Raw genomic sequence first — 16,774 nt, 5'->3', positions numbered from 1 at the left:
TATTTAAAAGAGGCTGCAAATAATTTGTAATTTATCCAGTTCTTTGGGCACTGGTTATGCGCTAGACTCTTCCATGCGGGTTTCTTTTGACGATAGGCTTTTTCGCAGTCGTCATTCCACCAGCTCGAAGGAGTCTTATTTTTAACGCCTGACCGGACTGTAAAGACTGCGACACATTATCACGCTGTGCATTGCACGTCGTCGTCTTCATCAACTTCCATCTGCGGCGCGAAGACACCAGATAAGCTTAACCCCGATCAGAGCTTAACCTGAGTCTAATACCGTCGCCATGGCATGCCGACGACCCAGCAAAGCGAAACCATGAGCCAACCAGGCTAAACACATGCTTTCGCACGTCCAGTCGGTTTAACTACGTTAAAACCCTACCAATCTTTTCTCCTTGGTCTCTGCACTCCCGATGACTGAGATAGATGACGCGCAATCGTTGTAGAGTCAAGAAAGCTCTTTTTAAAAGACGGCATCACCAATAAAGATAACAGCAACTGTACAGCAAGAAGCTTGTATGTGCGTACCGCAACGACCAATTACTCTGTTCCTGCTAACCCTTTCACTCAGGGAACGTGAGCGCGACCACTTAACGGTATAAATCTGCACGACCACTTTAACCCGAAACCCAGCGCACCAGCGATTTGACCGGGCGAACTTCCTGAAAGGCTTTGTTTACAACCTCCGTTGCGTGGTCATTGTCATTGCAAGCACGTAGCACATTCGCTCTCGACTCCTGGCCGGTTTCGTCATGCAGCTCTCTCAATGTGTTTTTCCGCTTCTCGAACGAACCTTATTCCTAAGCCTGGCTCGCTGCGCGCGCGCGCATGCCCGCTTTCCTCTCACCCAGCGGGACGACCTCTTCCGCTCGCCTCCGCCTTGGCGCCGCCGCGGCGAGAGGTCCACAGAGCGCGGCACTCGGTCGTCCAGGGCGAGTTGGGCGCCGGTCTCCACACGGCAGAAGTGGGACGCACGAATCGCACGGGAGGCACCGTGGTCGGGCCGGCGACCGCCGAGGCGACCCGGCGGGACCTGCCGAAGGTGCGCGCCCAAGCAGGAAGGAACGCTTCCGCCACTGGGGCCATGACTGCTGCGGAGGAGGAGTCTCGCCCGTGTAGCGTGTTCACCAGCGCACAAAGGAGCCGCTACTAGAGCAGATGGCGACGGCGCAGTGAACTCGAAACGCGTATACGACACACTAAGCTGCGGTGATGATGGATGGAAGAATGCGGCGAGACGTGCTGCTGTGCAGTCAGAGGCAGTCAGCCAAGGGTTTCAGGGTGCTCCTGTATTTTTCCGCTTGAAACAACCGCTCGAGGAGTCGGCAGCAAGAGATAATGTCTGGGGATGCCGGCTTCCTATTGCAGAAAGCAGGGTCGGCCGGAATGGCGTTGTCAGTCACGATGCTCTGGAAAAGATCACTTACTACGCGCACAGGCTCGGGTATACTTTACGCAGTCATTAGACACCGCAGTCGAAAAAGTTGCATGCGCTGCTGCACAATGCACGGCTATTCCAAGCTGTCCTTTAGATACCACCAATCGGACTCAATGCATGGACACTGCTTTTGCGATGTTCCCTCTCGACGACGTTTTTGCACAAGGTCCGAGCTCTTGGTCGCCAGCAGTTCACCAGATTAATGCACTCGAACGAAACTCCAGGGACTCCAGGGACGCGGCTCAACAATCTTCACGGTGCAGCGAGGAAAAAAACTGCCCTGGGGAGTCAGAAAGCGGCCTGCAAGGCTCCTTTCCACGCCCAGTCATATAGATAGGTACAACGGCGACGACTGTGCAACGCCGCACCGGTCTTCTTGTTTGCAGCGCTGTCCACTCTGGGTCGTAAAGAGGCAGACACGACTTAGAGCCTTTTCCGGAAACACAGAGGCTGCGCGGATTCCCCGCAGCTGTGGCCGGCGATGACAGCGGCGTCTCGATGCGTCCGTTTCTGCGGCGTCGACTGCGACACAAAGGCGTTTCCAGCGCAGACCACGCCGTCCACCACAGCAGCAGCGCACCGAAGCAGTTGCAGGAGAGCAGTTCCAACAAGAGTCAACGAGGGTACGACGTCAGTCCTCCGCGGGCCGTGACGCACGTACCCGGTTCAAGCTGGTCGAGCCAGGCTTCGCTCCCACCTCGTCACGATGCGGGCGTTGATCGCGGCCAATCGTGACCCATTTAGGGCCACTTGCGGGCGTTGCACAGAAGCACGCGCCGCGTTCGCCGCCGACGCCGGCGAACGGCGACTGGTGGGCGCATCCGCTCAGCCGCTGTGGATCGCTCGCTCGCGCATGTCTGTGCATGGTGAGCAGATGTTGCAGCACCATTTTTTTCTGCTTGCGTTTGAATTCCTGCCGGACGACGTCCGAGGAGACAACACGCGCGAAGTCTTCGCTCGAAGCCGTCCGTCTATTTCGCTAGATTGGTCATGATCAGCGAGCTGTATGCGCAGCTGCGTACGAGTGACGAGCAGGTGAAAGCTGCCGGAAATCCAAAGATCCAGAGGCTCGGCGAGCTGTCGAGGCGTATGGATTGTGCGCTGTTTAGATCTGACATAGAGAGTATGTGAGGAAAAAGAAAAGAAGGTGAAGTGTCCCCAACACTACAATGGTGAGGAGTCGTCAGTTGACGGCAAGGACGCTAGCGGTCAACAGTGGGTGCTGTCGTTTAAGCGCCGACGCTGGGCGCGTGCCCGTACCCTGACGTCGTCACACACCGAACGTTAACGTGGATCTCGGTCACATTCTGGATCCGCGCGAGCGGCGCTGCTCGGGTTGGGCAATGTGATCACCTCGCGGGGAGAAAACGGCCTGCTCTTATAATATTTGGGCTGGCGGGAAGCGAACTGGGCTCGGATTATGCTTATCCAAAGCTCCTCAAATTGTCAGCAATTCAAATCAGACCAGTTTGCCTTTACAACAGCATGGTTAGGCTTACTGCGTCGTCTCCTGCTGCAACGAAATCACGTATCTGTAAACTCCCTCTTGTTGTTCTGTTGGAGCGCATCCAGCTTTTCTCACGATCCGCCCGGGGCACGCATTCAGGACACGGTCACTATAAGTGGACATGTCTACTTCGGTCCGTGGCGACCGGCTGGAACCCCAAGTGACCCGTCTTTCCTGTTACGCCATCTCGGCTGAGTCTACTCTTGTAATCGTATCAGTAGCGCAAAAGTGAATACAACATAACTGCGCGCAGACACTTAAGGTTTGTCATAAAGCGTCCGAAAGCAGGAACAGGCGGCTTGGCTTAACATGAAGGCGGTGGCAGCTCCCACGCAAATAACGCGATCCGGTACGAAGGCTCTGGCCTTTGCCGTTTTAAGGAGCAAGAGAATGGGCCCGCTTTAACCAGGCCCATTTGGACACGTGAACTTAGTGGACACATCTAGAGTATTTGCTCTAGTGTCAAAACTCCAAGCACGTGCATCCGTGCAATTCATACGCCGAACACATCATCATGACGGGCGATCGCGGACTCTCCCATGTGATCATGTTTGAAAGGATCAATAATACATTTGACAACCGCTTTTACTTGAGTTTCAAGAGTGACATTGCTGACAGAAGTGTCCTAGGAAATCACGCCTAAACTGCAAGCCTCACTTCTTTTTTTTTTCATTTGGACAGTGTGCCTCCTGGCATAAAATATTATCTGCAGATAGATACACACTTAATTCTCGAAGGAAGTCCTGTAACGTCCGGTGGTGTGGTGCAGCCAAGAGCAAAGCTTACTTCTGATTGACTACTCGCTGCTTCAGTCTGTTAGCGATCGTCATCTTCATTTTGTGCGCTCTTGTTTCCATGGGGGCCATTCCTCCTTTGTACGACCAACATGGGAGCTCTTTAATGCGTTAGCACTAGAGCTTCCACTCAGCACCTTAGCCGATGTCTGTGAGGACCCACTGTGTGTCCACGAAGTTGTGGGCAACCTGCCACCTAGGTCACGTGACCTTCTGACGTCATCGGAAATTGTCCACGGGGTGGGTTGTGAGCAAGGTGTCCACAGTGGCAGGTGGCGGTTCAGTTAATGATTGGTGGCGAGAGGTTTCAAGAGCAACCTGGGTCTCAAGCCCCAACGGTGGCTGTACCTGCTATCGCAGGGCAGTGGCGCATCTCTCAATCGCTGCACCACAGCATTGTTGTGTTTAATTTAACTTGATTATTAAGGGCTCCATCTTAAAGGTATGACGCGATAGGGTTCATGGGTTAACGCCCATATATGCGGAATTCGTCATTCTCTACTTTGGCGCTCCTAGATCTCTGGGAGTTCCCATACCCCCCCTGGTCCGGCCGGACCACTGTCTTTTCTATTATGTTTTCCTGTAGTTATAGCGCAGCGTCTTGTGAGAAAAGACTTTGGGCACAAAAGTGTGCTTACGTTCGCGCCATCCATGCGGAACGCAGGTCGCTCTTTATGCACGTAAGTGAGGCTTAACGCCCAGAAGCTGCTTCCAGGCTATGAGGGATGCCCTAATGGAAGACTGCGGAATCATCTTCGCCGCCCGGTGTCCTTTAGCGTGCACTGATGTCGCACAGCACACACGGGTGGGTGTCTTCACATTTCACCTGCGCCGAAATATTGCCGCTGCGTCCGAGATTCGATACTTCGACCTTGGGCCCAGCAACTCAAGGTCTACCGTGCTTTGAGGCCCCGTGGCTGTCCGTGCATCTTGTAGCTTCCGGCACAGCGGCGAGCGCAACGTGACATAACTCGTTACGGGCCCGGGTGGTCCTAAACGTAGGCACGTTTGGGTTTCTGCGGACACTTCCTACCCAACTCTGGACATTTTTTGACGGGAAACAGTTTATAAGCGCCGTTTTTTTTCATATATAGTAAAATTTCACAATAGCAATTAACATGTCCGCTGATCTGCCGTCGGCAGGCTTGAATTTATTTGCTATTAACGTTCTTGCTATCATCAAAAGCGCTCCCCATTAGTTTTCTATGGTAGTCCTAGCTGCTCGATGCGAGCAATTGAAACACTATAAAATGACAATTTTGCTACATATTGGGAAAATGGTTACTTTCAATATTTCTATACGCCTGTCTTACTATCTTCCAATTTTCTGAATTTTTGTCCAAGAATATTGGACAATAAGAACGGTAAACTGGGCTAGTTGGTAGTAATTCATACTGAAAACTGCGCAAAAAAACGAAGACACAGAACGAGAAGGCACGACACGGGCGCAGACTATCAAGTGAATTTTTATCAACTGAATTGAATTTTGGTGGAGGCTTACCCAATCAAGAAAGACTCAGATTCCTGTGTGGCATCACCATCTGTGGCCTTGCTTGATAGGGAGATAACCTTTCTGGACAGTTTTCTTAAGGCGAGCAGGCGATATGGGTCTTTGGCGTGATATCAGCGTGACCGTTAAGATTGTCGTGGTTTTGTTTGTGCGCAGTTTTTTTGGAAGTGTAATTGACGGTTGCATCACGGTGCACGCGAAGGGATAGTGGGTGATTCTGTTTTGGGTTGATTTTCGCGGTTGTGTGTTTTTGTGCTTGTCTCACTGTGGGAAGAATATACTTATATAGGCCTTTTCATGTGAATAAAAATTCAGTTGATAGTCTGCGCCCGTGTCGTGCCTTCTCGTTCTGTGTCTTCGTTTTTTGCGCAGTTTTCAGTATGAATATTGGACATGTTCAACACATTTGAAAGGGGCATTGATAAATTTTATTTATCTCTTCTTTCCACCGGATATTGCCACGTATCTTAGCATATTCATCTCCACGAAATTTCCTTTCCCCGTTATTAGTCGGCATCCTTCTGTGCAGCCATATACCGCTTACGCATCTTCCTCTGCGCGTCCCCATGGGTCCCATTCCGGCCTTCGACTGGCCTTGCGTGTGTCTCCCGGAATTGCGTTACATCGGCCGATCAGGTTTGCGTGGTTAGCTGTCCTTTACCATTTGTCAAGCTTACGTTACCTAACCGTGCGTTTCATCCCGGGTTTTCTTTCTTTCCATCCGAAATTACTTTTTCCAAGGCTGTTCGCCTTGACAGCGCGTTTTCAATAACGTGGGAAACTTTTTCCGATTGCAAGGAGGTTTATTACATGCGAGCCAGTTAAAAGCAGCGTTCGTCGGAGAAAGCCGAAATCCGACAGGCGTTTTATTCTAATTTAGTCTGTGCTGCTGTTTGCCTTGGGAGGTGCTGTTTCCTTCTATTCCGTCAGGCAGCGCGTAGCAATTTAAAAGTTCGCGCAACACATTGCCAGTGTAAAGATTAGCCACGGACCATTTCCTTTCTCTTTCTTTGGTGACAGTTACTGCCATGCTAAGGTTACTCCCGGCTGCAGCAGCAAAGCACGCTCCCCCCCTCCCTGAAAATATAGCGATACCTGCTTCGGCTGCGATCCTGAAGGTTGCCGGCGTGATGAAAAAGTGTCCGTAAATAGCTGAATAAAGCACGAAAAGGAACACACGGACGAAGAAAAGGAATTACGAGCACAGTCGCTAACTCGCAAATGAAGTTTATTGGAGAAAGATGCGGATATAAATAGCAACACAAACGGCACGCAAAAACATAAAGGCAGCAACCATCATAAGTGACACAACGCGTAGAAAACCAAAACACTAAAGTCGGATACAACATAAGTCTGCAGTGAAGCATTGAGCTTCCGCGCGTAGCATTCCTCCTCGACGAAAAAGTAGTCGCTGCTTAAACGTTTCTTGTTACCTAAACAAGCAGCTTATCACAAGAAAAAATTACGAGCTCTAGAATTTTAATACACGGATTGTTTGGTGTAGTCAAATATTAAAAAGCTGATTTCGTTTACGGTTGCGATTGGCCAGCGGAATAATAGAGGACATCGCGGACCGCGGCACAATGTTAACAACTGCTGTTTTTTTTAAGTTGTAACCTACTATAGAAGATTATCATTGAAATCCAAGTGATGAGGCTAAAAATTCCACTTCCCTATCAGTAAATCTTGCGGAATTTTGACTGATGCAGTTAGCATTATTCACGCGCATGTAAAAGGCTTCCATGAGTTCTTGAATAGTGCTAATTGTGTCAGCAAAACGTACGTAGGATTGACTGATAGGGAAGTGAAATTTTTAGCTTCATCACTTGGATACAACGATAATTTTTAGTGCTTTGGTTTTCTACGCGTGTGCCCTTTCGCGCTTTTTTCAGGTATGCATTTCAACCAACTTGCCCAACTTTCCGTTCTTTGAGTATCCGTGCATTGCCTGCGGTTTTCCAGGAACCTACGACGCCTTTGCAGCGCGATAAAGCAATGTCTGCGAGAACGGAAACGAATATACAGAGACCAAGGGTCAGCTGTGCGAGGAGAACTTCGAGAGCGGGAATCCAGAAAGCGTCAAGAAGACGAACGCGGCAAAAGCACGGACGGATAGCGAGTACTGTGTACATACTCTCGAGGGGCCTCGCCATGAAGGAGCCCCCAGATACTGAAAATGAACTCGGCATTCATCTACTCTCATATTCGATGGCCCGGTCGGGTCTGGAGGAAGGAAACCACGGAAAACCTAATGCGGCTGACAGAAGCGCGCAACCAGTTCATTTGCGACATTTTAACAGTACACGCCTTATCATTGGCGTTGTAATTCCTACTGTCTCCCACCATCCACGCGTGCTTGTAAGTTTTCTCATCCCTGTTACAGTGGCTGGAATTCCAGCCACTGTATCCATGTGCTTATCGTGTTTATCATCTGTTTCTTCCTCTTCTTGAATTACGAACATGGAACCTAATGCAGCTTAGTGAACCTTGGGCGCGGAGGTTTCTCTTTCCTCCGCTTCTTCCGGCTCCCTCTCTCTTTTCTATTTTTTTTTATTCTGCAAACATTCTTTGCGTCACTCATTTCTTTCTGTTACCGGTCTCACGTCCCATTGTTTGAATGGAAGCGTATTACCTCCCTTCGCTCTTTTCTTCTTCAAGCAGGAATCCAGCAAAATGCGCGAGGGCTTTGCCTCCTGTAATGTGCAACTCAGCGGGGCCCAGACAACAGCACATGCGCTGTGGTGCCAGCTGTTTTCTCCCTGTTTCTACTGCGCTGCATTGAGCTGTCATGTCGAACTGGCGAGCTACCTCAGTGGCTTGACCTCAGAGCCTCCGGAACCGAGGAGCACATTTTTGCCACGTTTGTCGAATGCTTTGTCGCTGCGGTGAAGCCTGCATGTGCTTCATCCAGCGGTAAGTTCTTCTTTTGAGGCGAAAGCCTTTAATGGCTCATATATACTGTCGTCCGTTAGCAGAGGGTGTCGCACCTTGGGCAGCGTTTAACTCGTGTTAACTCGGGAACTAAAAAAGATAGGACAAAACGATTGGTTGCTTCAGATAGAGGAGAAAAAATGAATGAACCTAGAAGGCACGTAATTAGTTAATTAATCACAGTCAAAAATGTCCAAATTGCGTCGAAATAGCGCAGACGTCGATATAGCCACGGGAACGGTCTGCCGTCACATCCACCGGTAGTCGTCACAGGCATAATGAACATTGCTACAGAATGGTCGGAAAAAAGTCGAATTTGTGTCAAATTAGATAGACAAATGTGTAATTAAGCATAATTAACACTTAGGATCCCTGAAAGATGTATAAATTGGGCATCGATATAGCCACGGCAATGGTGTGACATCACATCCACCGGAAGTCGCCACGGCATAGTGTCCTCGGCTTTCGCCTCTCAACACTTTACGTGCCAAAGTGTCCTCGCAATTTAGCTCATTAGAACGGTTTCTCTGAATTATTAGTTGTGCGATCTTGGCCTCGTGGTACATGGACGCAGAAAACAATTACAGCGCTGATGTACCCGAGCCAATAGACTTAATGAGTAACTTTTGGAGTCAGGTATTTCACTGCGCTACCCGCATGTCCTATCGATCTTCCAATTTGTGCAGAGTATACGAACAAACTTAAGTGTGAGTAAACGAAAGCAAAATATGAGAGCTAAAAAGATGAGGACACAACAGAGGGTCACAAAAGACAAACGGGCTATGTCATCATTTGCGTGCCGCTCTTGCACTGTTGCCTTGTCTACTCTGAAATTCTTTCCATTTGTGCGATGTGCCAGCTAGTTCGAGGAAGAATGCCTTATAGGCGTGGACAGCCTTTCTGCTTCCTTACAGTTGATTGCCCCTCTGCCTGCGTGAAAAGGCCGTGTTATCTTCGTGCGGAACGCAGGACACCGAAGGCTTACGGTCGTGGAAAGCAACCACACTGCAAGAGCCTACTCTGCTGCTCGTAAACCCTGAGCAGCGTCCTGTCATCCAGGTGGTGCGCATTTTCAAGGCCTGCTTTTAACACCAGTCCCATGCCCACTTTCTATTTCAAGACACTCGGAAACAGGAAGGTAAAGACGAAGTTTTCGACCTTTCTTTCACAGCGAGAGTATAGTACCATATGCAAAGAAAGAAATGGATTGCAAGGGTCCCTGAAACCTTGCGACGGTCATATGGTAATGAAACATATTTGTACAGGTAGTTTTTAGGAGTATTGGAGGGCAATCTCAAAGCTCTGCGTAAATTACATTATATACAAAAAAATTTTAAAAATTTCAGCTCACAAGCGATTAGCGCGACACCTCATCGCGAGTTCTTACGCGCCCCCTTGCACCCCCCCCCCCCCCCCCCCCCCCCCCTTAACGCAGAGCGGCGAATCTGGGTCAGCCTTCTCATTGGGCGCGCCCAAGTGACGTGGGCGGGATGAGGAGCGGCGGGGTGCAGTCCCGACCTGTTTTCTTTTCTTTGTTTTCTGGCGCGTCGGCGTGTATGAGTTGAGGGGACGGAGGGGTATCATTTTAATCATCGATATAATCCTCGGTGGTAATGAAGGTAGCTTTAAAATTTTTGCGCTGCAACGACAAATAATGGAATGTCTATCGTCTATGATTTCATGGGCACCTTAATGTTAAGAAGTGCGGAGAGGTTGGTCGGAGGAGCAATACAAAGCATAACATGAAGACGAGTTTAGAAAGAGCACCGCCGATCCCTTAAAGTTCATGTTGCGGGCTCGTACAACAGAGTAATGTTTACAGAGCGGGCCCCTTATAAAACTGGTCTATAGACAGTCTATCAATTTCTTATTGAGTCTATTGACTTCTTATAGATATTGCTTTGTGTCTATTCATAGTCTATGGACTGTCTATAGACAAAAGTCTACTAAAAGTGTATGGCCATAAATTTATAGATTGTCTATAGACTGTCTATGGCATTTGTATTGCCTGTAGACTGTTCTCTAAAATTTGTCTATAGATAGTCTAGAGACTTATAGACAGAAGTCACACTCTTAGACTGTCTAAAACTTTCTTTGTAAGGGCTTACTCTGCCGGATGAGTTGTTGCGAGTAGCGTCCGGTACCGTGAACTTCTAGTACATGCGTCTTTCTGCCCTGCACAACTGCAATCTGAGATATGGCCACCTGGCCCGGCTTCTAATTCCGAAGTGAGGAAAAGGTTGGCGCACAATTAACAGTATAGTCGTGTCAATCCGCGCTAAGCCGCAGGGATCGCCTCGGCCTCTAGATCTACATGTATACGCTAATGAAGTGGCGCTGTTCTCGGAACTACAAAGCCGAACTGCGACGATTCTTTATGTATAGATGCGTCACCCTGATGGATTCTCGCCCACGGATTCTGAGCTAAGAGCAGTGTAGTCGCCGCTAAGGTGGATACGTGGAGGCCGCCATAAGTTTTGTAGATTACCCATTGCATGCGCTCTATGCTAATATCCACATAAGATATGCATTGGTGCTTTGAGATAACCTTAGGCCGCAGGCACGTTCGGGTTGTTAAGCATAGTTCGCAATACCCTGCGCTGGGCACTCCGTAACGCATAAATCATAGCATACGCGTGAAGCAGCGTCACAAAGGAGGTGTTCATACATCAATTCTAGTTCTTTAATACCCCTCTCTTTTGCTATTACTCTTTGTTATTCTGCAGTATTTCCTGTATTTCGGTCAAATTCTCACCACTTTATTCCGCAATTCCACATCCATGTACCGTTTTTGCCAAAAGTACGGTGGTTTGTTTCTTGGACGCGCAGCGGAACACTTATGGCGGCTCTTAAACTCTCAATATGTGCAAAGTAAGGTGAACCCTTGTCCTCACTTTTTAACACCTTTCGGTCTTTAGGGATGCCGTAAAGGCTCTGTTATGAGGTTGAGAAGCAAAAACCTGCTGCTAGGTTACTTTTGAAAAGGGGGTACATAGGCTACTAAATTGCCTTTGTTGAGTAGCGAGAAAAGGCTCTGAGAATAATGTGCTAGTGAGTTTTTCTAATACTGAAACCCGATATTTTCAGTTGGAAGTCGAAAATAAACAGCAAAAAAGCAAGGTGTTTTTCATGCTGAATCCAGCTAATAGAAGCACCACTGCTACTGTGCACAGATTTTTTATTTAGTGCTATCTTAAAGGAAGGGAAAACTTTATTTACACTAATGGTTTTTCCTGCGGTTTGGGGGCATCTTCAGAGACGTCTTGGTTCTACCCCCAGGAGCCTTCTCTGCCGAAGTCGTCCGCCTCTAATCAGCGGTCGGTTGCCCTCAGTCCAGGGCTCCGCTGGCCACTGCCGCCCGTTGAGCTCGCTGTACCAGACCTTGCTGGTCTTCGCAGCGGTCGCTGGACAGCAGAGTCTCCCACTGCTCCGCACTCGGGTTTTGTATTTTGGGGACCACGTCTATGTTTTGGCAGGCCCATGTGATGTGGTATAGTGTAGGTTTTTCGTCGCACCAGGGACATTTGTTCGTGTATATCGTAGGGTGCATTTTGTTTAGTATATGTAGGTTTGGGAAAGAGCCTGTTTGTAATTGTCTCCAAGTGACAGCTTCCTCTCTGCTGAGAGATTTGTACACTTTTACCCTACTGAAAGCAACAACGCTACAAGTCGCACGCATGATCACCCGCATCACCAACAGGCGACATGGCATGCGTGAAGAAGACACACTAAAACTAGTCAGAAGCCTAGTAGTTAGTCGAATCACGTACAGCCTACCCTACAAGTGCCTCAACAAAAATGAAATACAACAAGCGGATGCCCTGCTACGCAAAGCGTATAAGACAGTGCTCCGACTACCACGCAACACGTCTACAGAAAAACTCATGGCCCTGGGATTACACAACACCTTTGAGGAGCTACGAGAGGCGCAGCTTGAGTCGCAAAAACTCAGGCTGTTGCAAACAACGACAGGAAGAGCACTCCTGCAGAGGCTCGGATACCGCGAGCAGATGCGAGAAATGTCGAGGACGGCAACGATCCCCGACGAGCTTCGTAAGACCCTCAAGGTAGCGCCAATTCCAAAAAACATGGATCCCAACCTCCATCGAGGCAGAAGAGAAGCGAGGGCCGAATTCATCGAGAAAATATACGCTCCTCAAGCCACGACCGTGTATACAGACGCGTCTTGGAGAGGAGGAGATACCAAAATCGCTGTAGCGGCGGTGGTCGATTCGTCTTTACGCGAAATGACCAGCGCGTCTCTCCGAGGCTGCACAGCTGCAGAGTCCGAGGAAGTAGCCGTTGCTCTAGCGGTGGCGGAGGGCTATAGAACCGGGCGGTCACTAACAATACTTACGGACTCTCAAACAGCCTGCCGAAATTACATGAATGGCAGGATAGGTCGTCACGAGCTCCGTATACTCCTCGCAGCGAGTGACAGAATTAAAAACCGGGAAGAACAAAACGACAAGATCCGACACAAAATTGTGTGGGTACCGGGGCACACGGGGGTGCCAGGGAACCGAGAGGCCGACAGGATAGCTCGAGGATACATTACTTTCCGAGCTTCCGACGAGACCGCGGAACTCGCGCCAGCACCCAGGGAATACTCGGCCATACTACAAAACTATAGAGGCAGAAGAATGCGATATCCCCCACTGCTATATTAAAGAAACTATTGCTTCCATTCCCCCAGAAACACCGCTTCTCCTCACGAACAAAACTATCATTTTTTGGGCCACAGGTATCATTTGACGGAGAGCAATTCCGTTTTATTTTATTTCGTACAACTGCAATATAAATGAAAGTTAGGATATATATTTGAGAAGCACTTCAGGGAACGGCACATGGATAGTCATGTATACACACCCGCCAAATACCTCCACCAAAAATAATCCCTCCAGCGTTCTTGTATGCTATTTTAGTTCGCACAGACGTCCACTGACTCCCCCAGGGAAATGCAATCTTCTAGATAACGCCCTTCCCGTGCACGCCTTCGCAGAACAATAGCCTAGTCAGCACATCATCGGAAATGAATGAATAACATACACTATGTGATCACCGCTGCTATCGTAACTGCCCTTGCTCGCTACAGTTCACAATGCGCTTGTGAGGCGCTGATGATACACTCTGAGCGATTGAACCAGAATTCTTACTAATGGGTTAAAACAACACTTTTGTTTAGGACGAAATGTTCATGAAACCTATTAGCATTTATTTTCAGGCGAAAGGGGTATATTATTCACAATTAAACAGACGTCGGGATATCTAAGTGATGTAAATGACACATGTCTAAAGAACTCCAGATCCGACATCGTGCGGTTGTAGTCACACGATTCCCTGTATGATCCATTGTCATTCATTAACTAAAGAAAGCCACCGAAAAGCGTTGATACACTTTGCTTCAATTGAATAAAAAAAAAAGCTATTCCGCGCCATTTATTTCGCTCATCTGTCTTTGTCTGTACGGACTCCATTCGATGTTCGCCTGAAGCTAGACGTACGGGCTGCACAATCACGGTAGCGTTGGGCATTTGACGCCATGCAGGACGGGACTTGCGTCTTTAGGTATGCAGGGTTTGTCGTTTACAAATACAAACCCCCAGCTTATTTCTGTTCTCAATATCAACCTTAGTCATCCTCACGTCCTCCTCATTTTTCGTGAGGTCGATACTTATACCCCTCTCACAGTGGAAGATTTAATGTAATTTGAATCGAATGGCATTCAATCCATCGTAGGCCATTCGGTTTCTTTCGGTGCCTAAAGTAAAAAAAATAGTGATTCGCAAATGATAGGAATGACGATCAGTGGAAATAAACATTATTGAAGGACATCAGTGCGCATAAAAGGTTCTGAAATTGTTGTGTAGTACTCGCACTTTAAAGGCAGACGAAAACATTTACGTGCAGTATTGTAGGCTTTAAATATTATTTCCGGCCATGCTGCAGCACTTTAGCCATCAAAAGCCAAGACGGTCGAAAAAGTAGCGAAGTATAAAAAGCAATAAATCCTCGTGTCAGCACACAAGCTCAGTGTATCTGTCATAAGTTCCGGTAAAAATGGCTTCATTCGCATCTAAAATTCAGTAGAGGTGCTCTATCTGACTGAAAGTTGTGAATAAACCTTTTGCAACCTTATAGGTAGTAAGTTGTTAATAACAGAGTTGCCAGCTTTTCTGCATGTTGAATAGGGGCAACAGACGAAAGTGCGCATTATTCGGGCTAAGGAGTTGTGGCCAACTCAGCAGGTCGCGAATCGCGGTAAGGCTAATGTCATTTGAATTTGAGTATGTTGTACCACGCTAATGGTGTTAAAACTTAAGGCAGTAAGCACTCAATGGCATTGAATTTCTCCATGTGGAAAAGGTGTAGCTGGGAGGTATGGCAAACTCTGTCAAGCCAATTTTACTCGCCTTCTGTCACCGTCCTGAACAATTTCTGAAGCCCGATTGATGAAACTTGAGAAAACCGACAAGATAGTGCCTGGTTCTCGCACGTGGCCGTGCGATTCGACGGACCAGTTCTTCGATGGTTGCGACTGATTTTCTCATTGACAAAATCTTGGCTTTTCCCACAGCTCTATGGCTCTGCCCCGAGACAGCGGAGACTGCCCGACGGTGTTGGCACCGAGGACATCTAAAACTGAGAGGCACAGAGACCACGTGTCTGTCCAGTCGTGGCGACCATGTTGTGAAGGGACTGCCGTCCATGTTCCGCACGAAGCCTTCATACTCGATGTGCTGGATGCTTTGTGAAGGCTGCTCCGACTTCACACCTAGTTTACACACCCTTTGTCAAAGTACCCTAGGATCGGGTTGGTCTGTTTACAGGGCTTAAAGTCAGGGAGGTCTCAGAGGGTCTCAAACCATCCACCAATACCACATATTGGCAAGGGATTTATGCCCCCTCCCCGTGCTAGAATGTAGGCACTGCATGAAATCAGGCAACCATTTTTTATTTTTCTTGCCAGTGGTGGTTGGAACATTTCTTCTTTATCGTTTCGAAAATTTCGCTGTCATTTTTACTAAAAATCATAAACATGTTATAGAACCTGCGATGGAGAAAATTAAAAGGCCGGCAGCATTAAACAACGGCTGGAAGAAAAAGGGAAACCAGAGCCCTCACACCACGAGTCAGTCCAGAGCTGACCACTAAGTTCTAAGGCTACAAAACAAGCACAATGGCAAAGCGGAGAGACCCGATGTTTGTCTGTGCCATTAAATTCAGCAAAAGTCCGTGTCATAAATGCAGCAAACAACGACCTTTAAAACGGTTTTTCCACTCTGTATAATAAAAAATGTGTAAAACAGGCCTCCTCCAGCCGCTTTCTCTCTCTTCCATTATATTCCCTTCTCCACCTGTCCTCGAATCACTAGAGACCCCCCCCCCCCCCCTTTTAGATGTAGCTGCCGAAGTCACGTGGTTTTCTGGTATCTGCGTCGTACGCGTATTATGGAGCAACTAAGAAATTCCTGCCAAGGCCGCGTTCACAAGCTCTCCCCATTTTCTTGCCGGTCCCGCACGCCTGATAAACTCGCCAGGTTTATTACCGTTTTCTGTTGGACGCGCCGTGTCGCAATACTTCCTGCATACGCCAGAAAACTCGCAATCTTGAGTGTGTTTTCGTTCACGCACGTGCGAAAGCGACACCACCAACAGAGAGCGGCATCCTGCTCGAACATTGAGGAAGCACTCGAGGTGTTGTTGAGCCCTTCCCATGCTGATTCCATTTGCGCCGATGCGATATGGGTCTCGAGCCTTCTGCAGCCTGTGTGGAGCCTCCGTCGTGGTGGGCAAACAAAACCGGTTCGCCACGTGGCGTTAGCATTCTGCGTGCAGCTCCACCGCTTGCGACCTGTGCGCATAGTCAAGTGAGACGACAAATATTGTCCATCAGCCTACCCTGTTCCCGATAACTATCCATTGGATTGCAGAATGGAGACGCAGTGCTGTTGGAAGTCGTTTTTCACTTCCAGATCTTTTGTCTCGGTTTAGGGAGCGAGCGATTTCAAAAGAAATTTCGCCTTCTCTGCTTGCCATAGACTCCAGCTGATCAATCAATGCTGATCAATCAACATCAATGCTTTGCGTTTCGTGCGTGGTAGATATGCTGCTTCCGCCGCCACAAACTACGCCTGTAAATCGGTCCTGTGGTAACAAGACGCACTGAACGCTGCAGCTGTGTGCTCAACGCTGTGTCAATAGACTGAACGATTTGTGTTGTCGCATTTTAGGAGCGTCTGGCAGCATGTGATAACAGAAGCAGCGCGTTTTTTTCTTTTCGTGCGCTCATTAATTGAGAGAGAGAAAATACGTCTGCTGTGCCTTCTCCTGGTTGCTTGCCAAAAACTTGGACCATGTGCCTTCTCCTGGTTGCTTGCCAAAAACTTGGACCATTTGCTTGAAGACACTACATTTTTCGTGTTTTTGGTTTAATGGTTTATGACGGTTTAACCTCCCAAAGCGACTCAGGCTATGAGGAACGCCGTAGAAAAGGGTGTGAAGCCATTACACGTAAAAGTCCCAACGTATAACCAGAGAATTTTTCCACCTTAAGGAAGGATGTGAGAGGCGCTTGTTTTTCTGGGG

At 48.4% G+C, this 16,774-nt stretch overlaps 1 protein-coding gene across 2 annotated transcripts in view; it reads right to left on the bottom strand.

Annotated features, from left to right (window-relative positions):
- The window catches only part of LOC149371281 (choline/ethanolamine kinase), a 114,788-nt gene that overhangs the window by 61,788 nt on the left and 36,226 nt on the right, over positions 1-16,774 (bottom strand). The window contains exon 1 of one of the 2 annotated variants that reach the window (XM_089564995.1): positions 853-1,677. The exons of the other annotated variant lie outside the window; for it this stretch is intronic. Within the exon in view, the coding sequence (XP_089421121.1) occupies positions 853-1,091 (239 nt within the window). The 5' untranslated portion in view covers positions 1,092-1,677. Of the gene's footprint in view, positions 1-852; positions 1,678-16,774 lie in introns of those variants that run through there. 2 annotated transcript variants of the gene reach the window in all.

This window comes from Amblyomma mixtum, chromosome 1 (assembly GCF_055824585.1).
Source record: "Amblyomma mixtum isolate Tamu chromosome 1, ASM5582458v1, whole genome shotgun sequence".
Taxonomy (NCBI): domain Eukaryota; kingdom Metazoa; phylum Arthropoda; class Arachnida; order Ixodida; family Ixodidae; genus Amblyomma; species Amblyomma mixtum.
The sequence above is the reverse complement of the archived record's forward strand: the minus strand, read 5'-3'. Positions and strand labels throughout refer to the sequence as shown.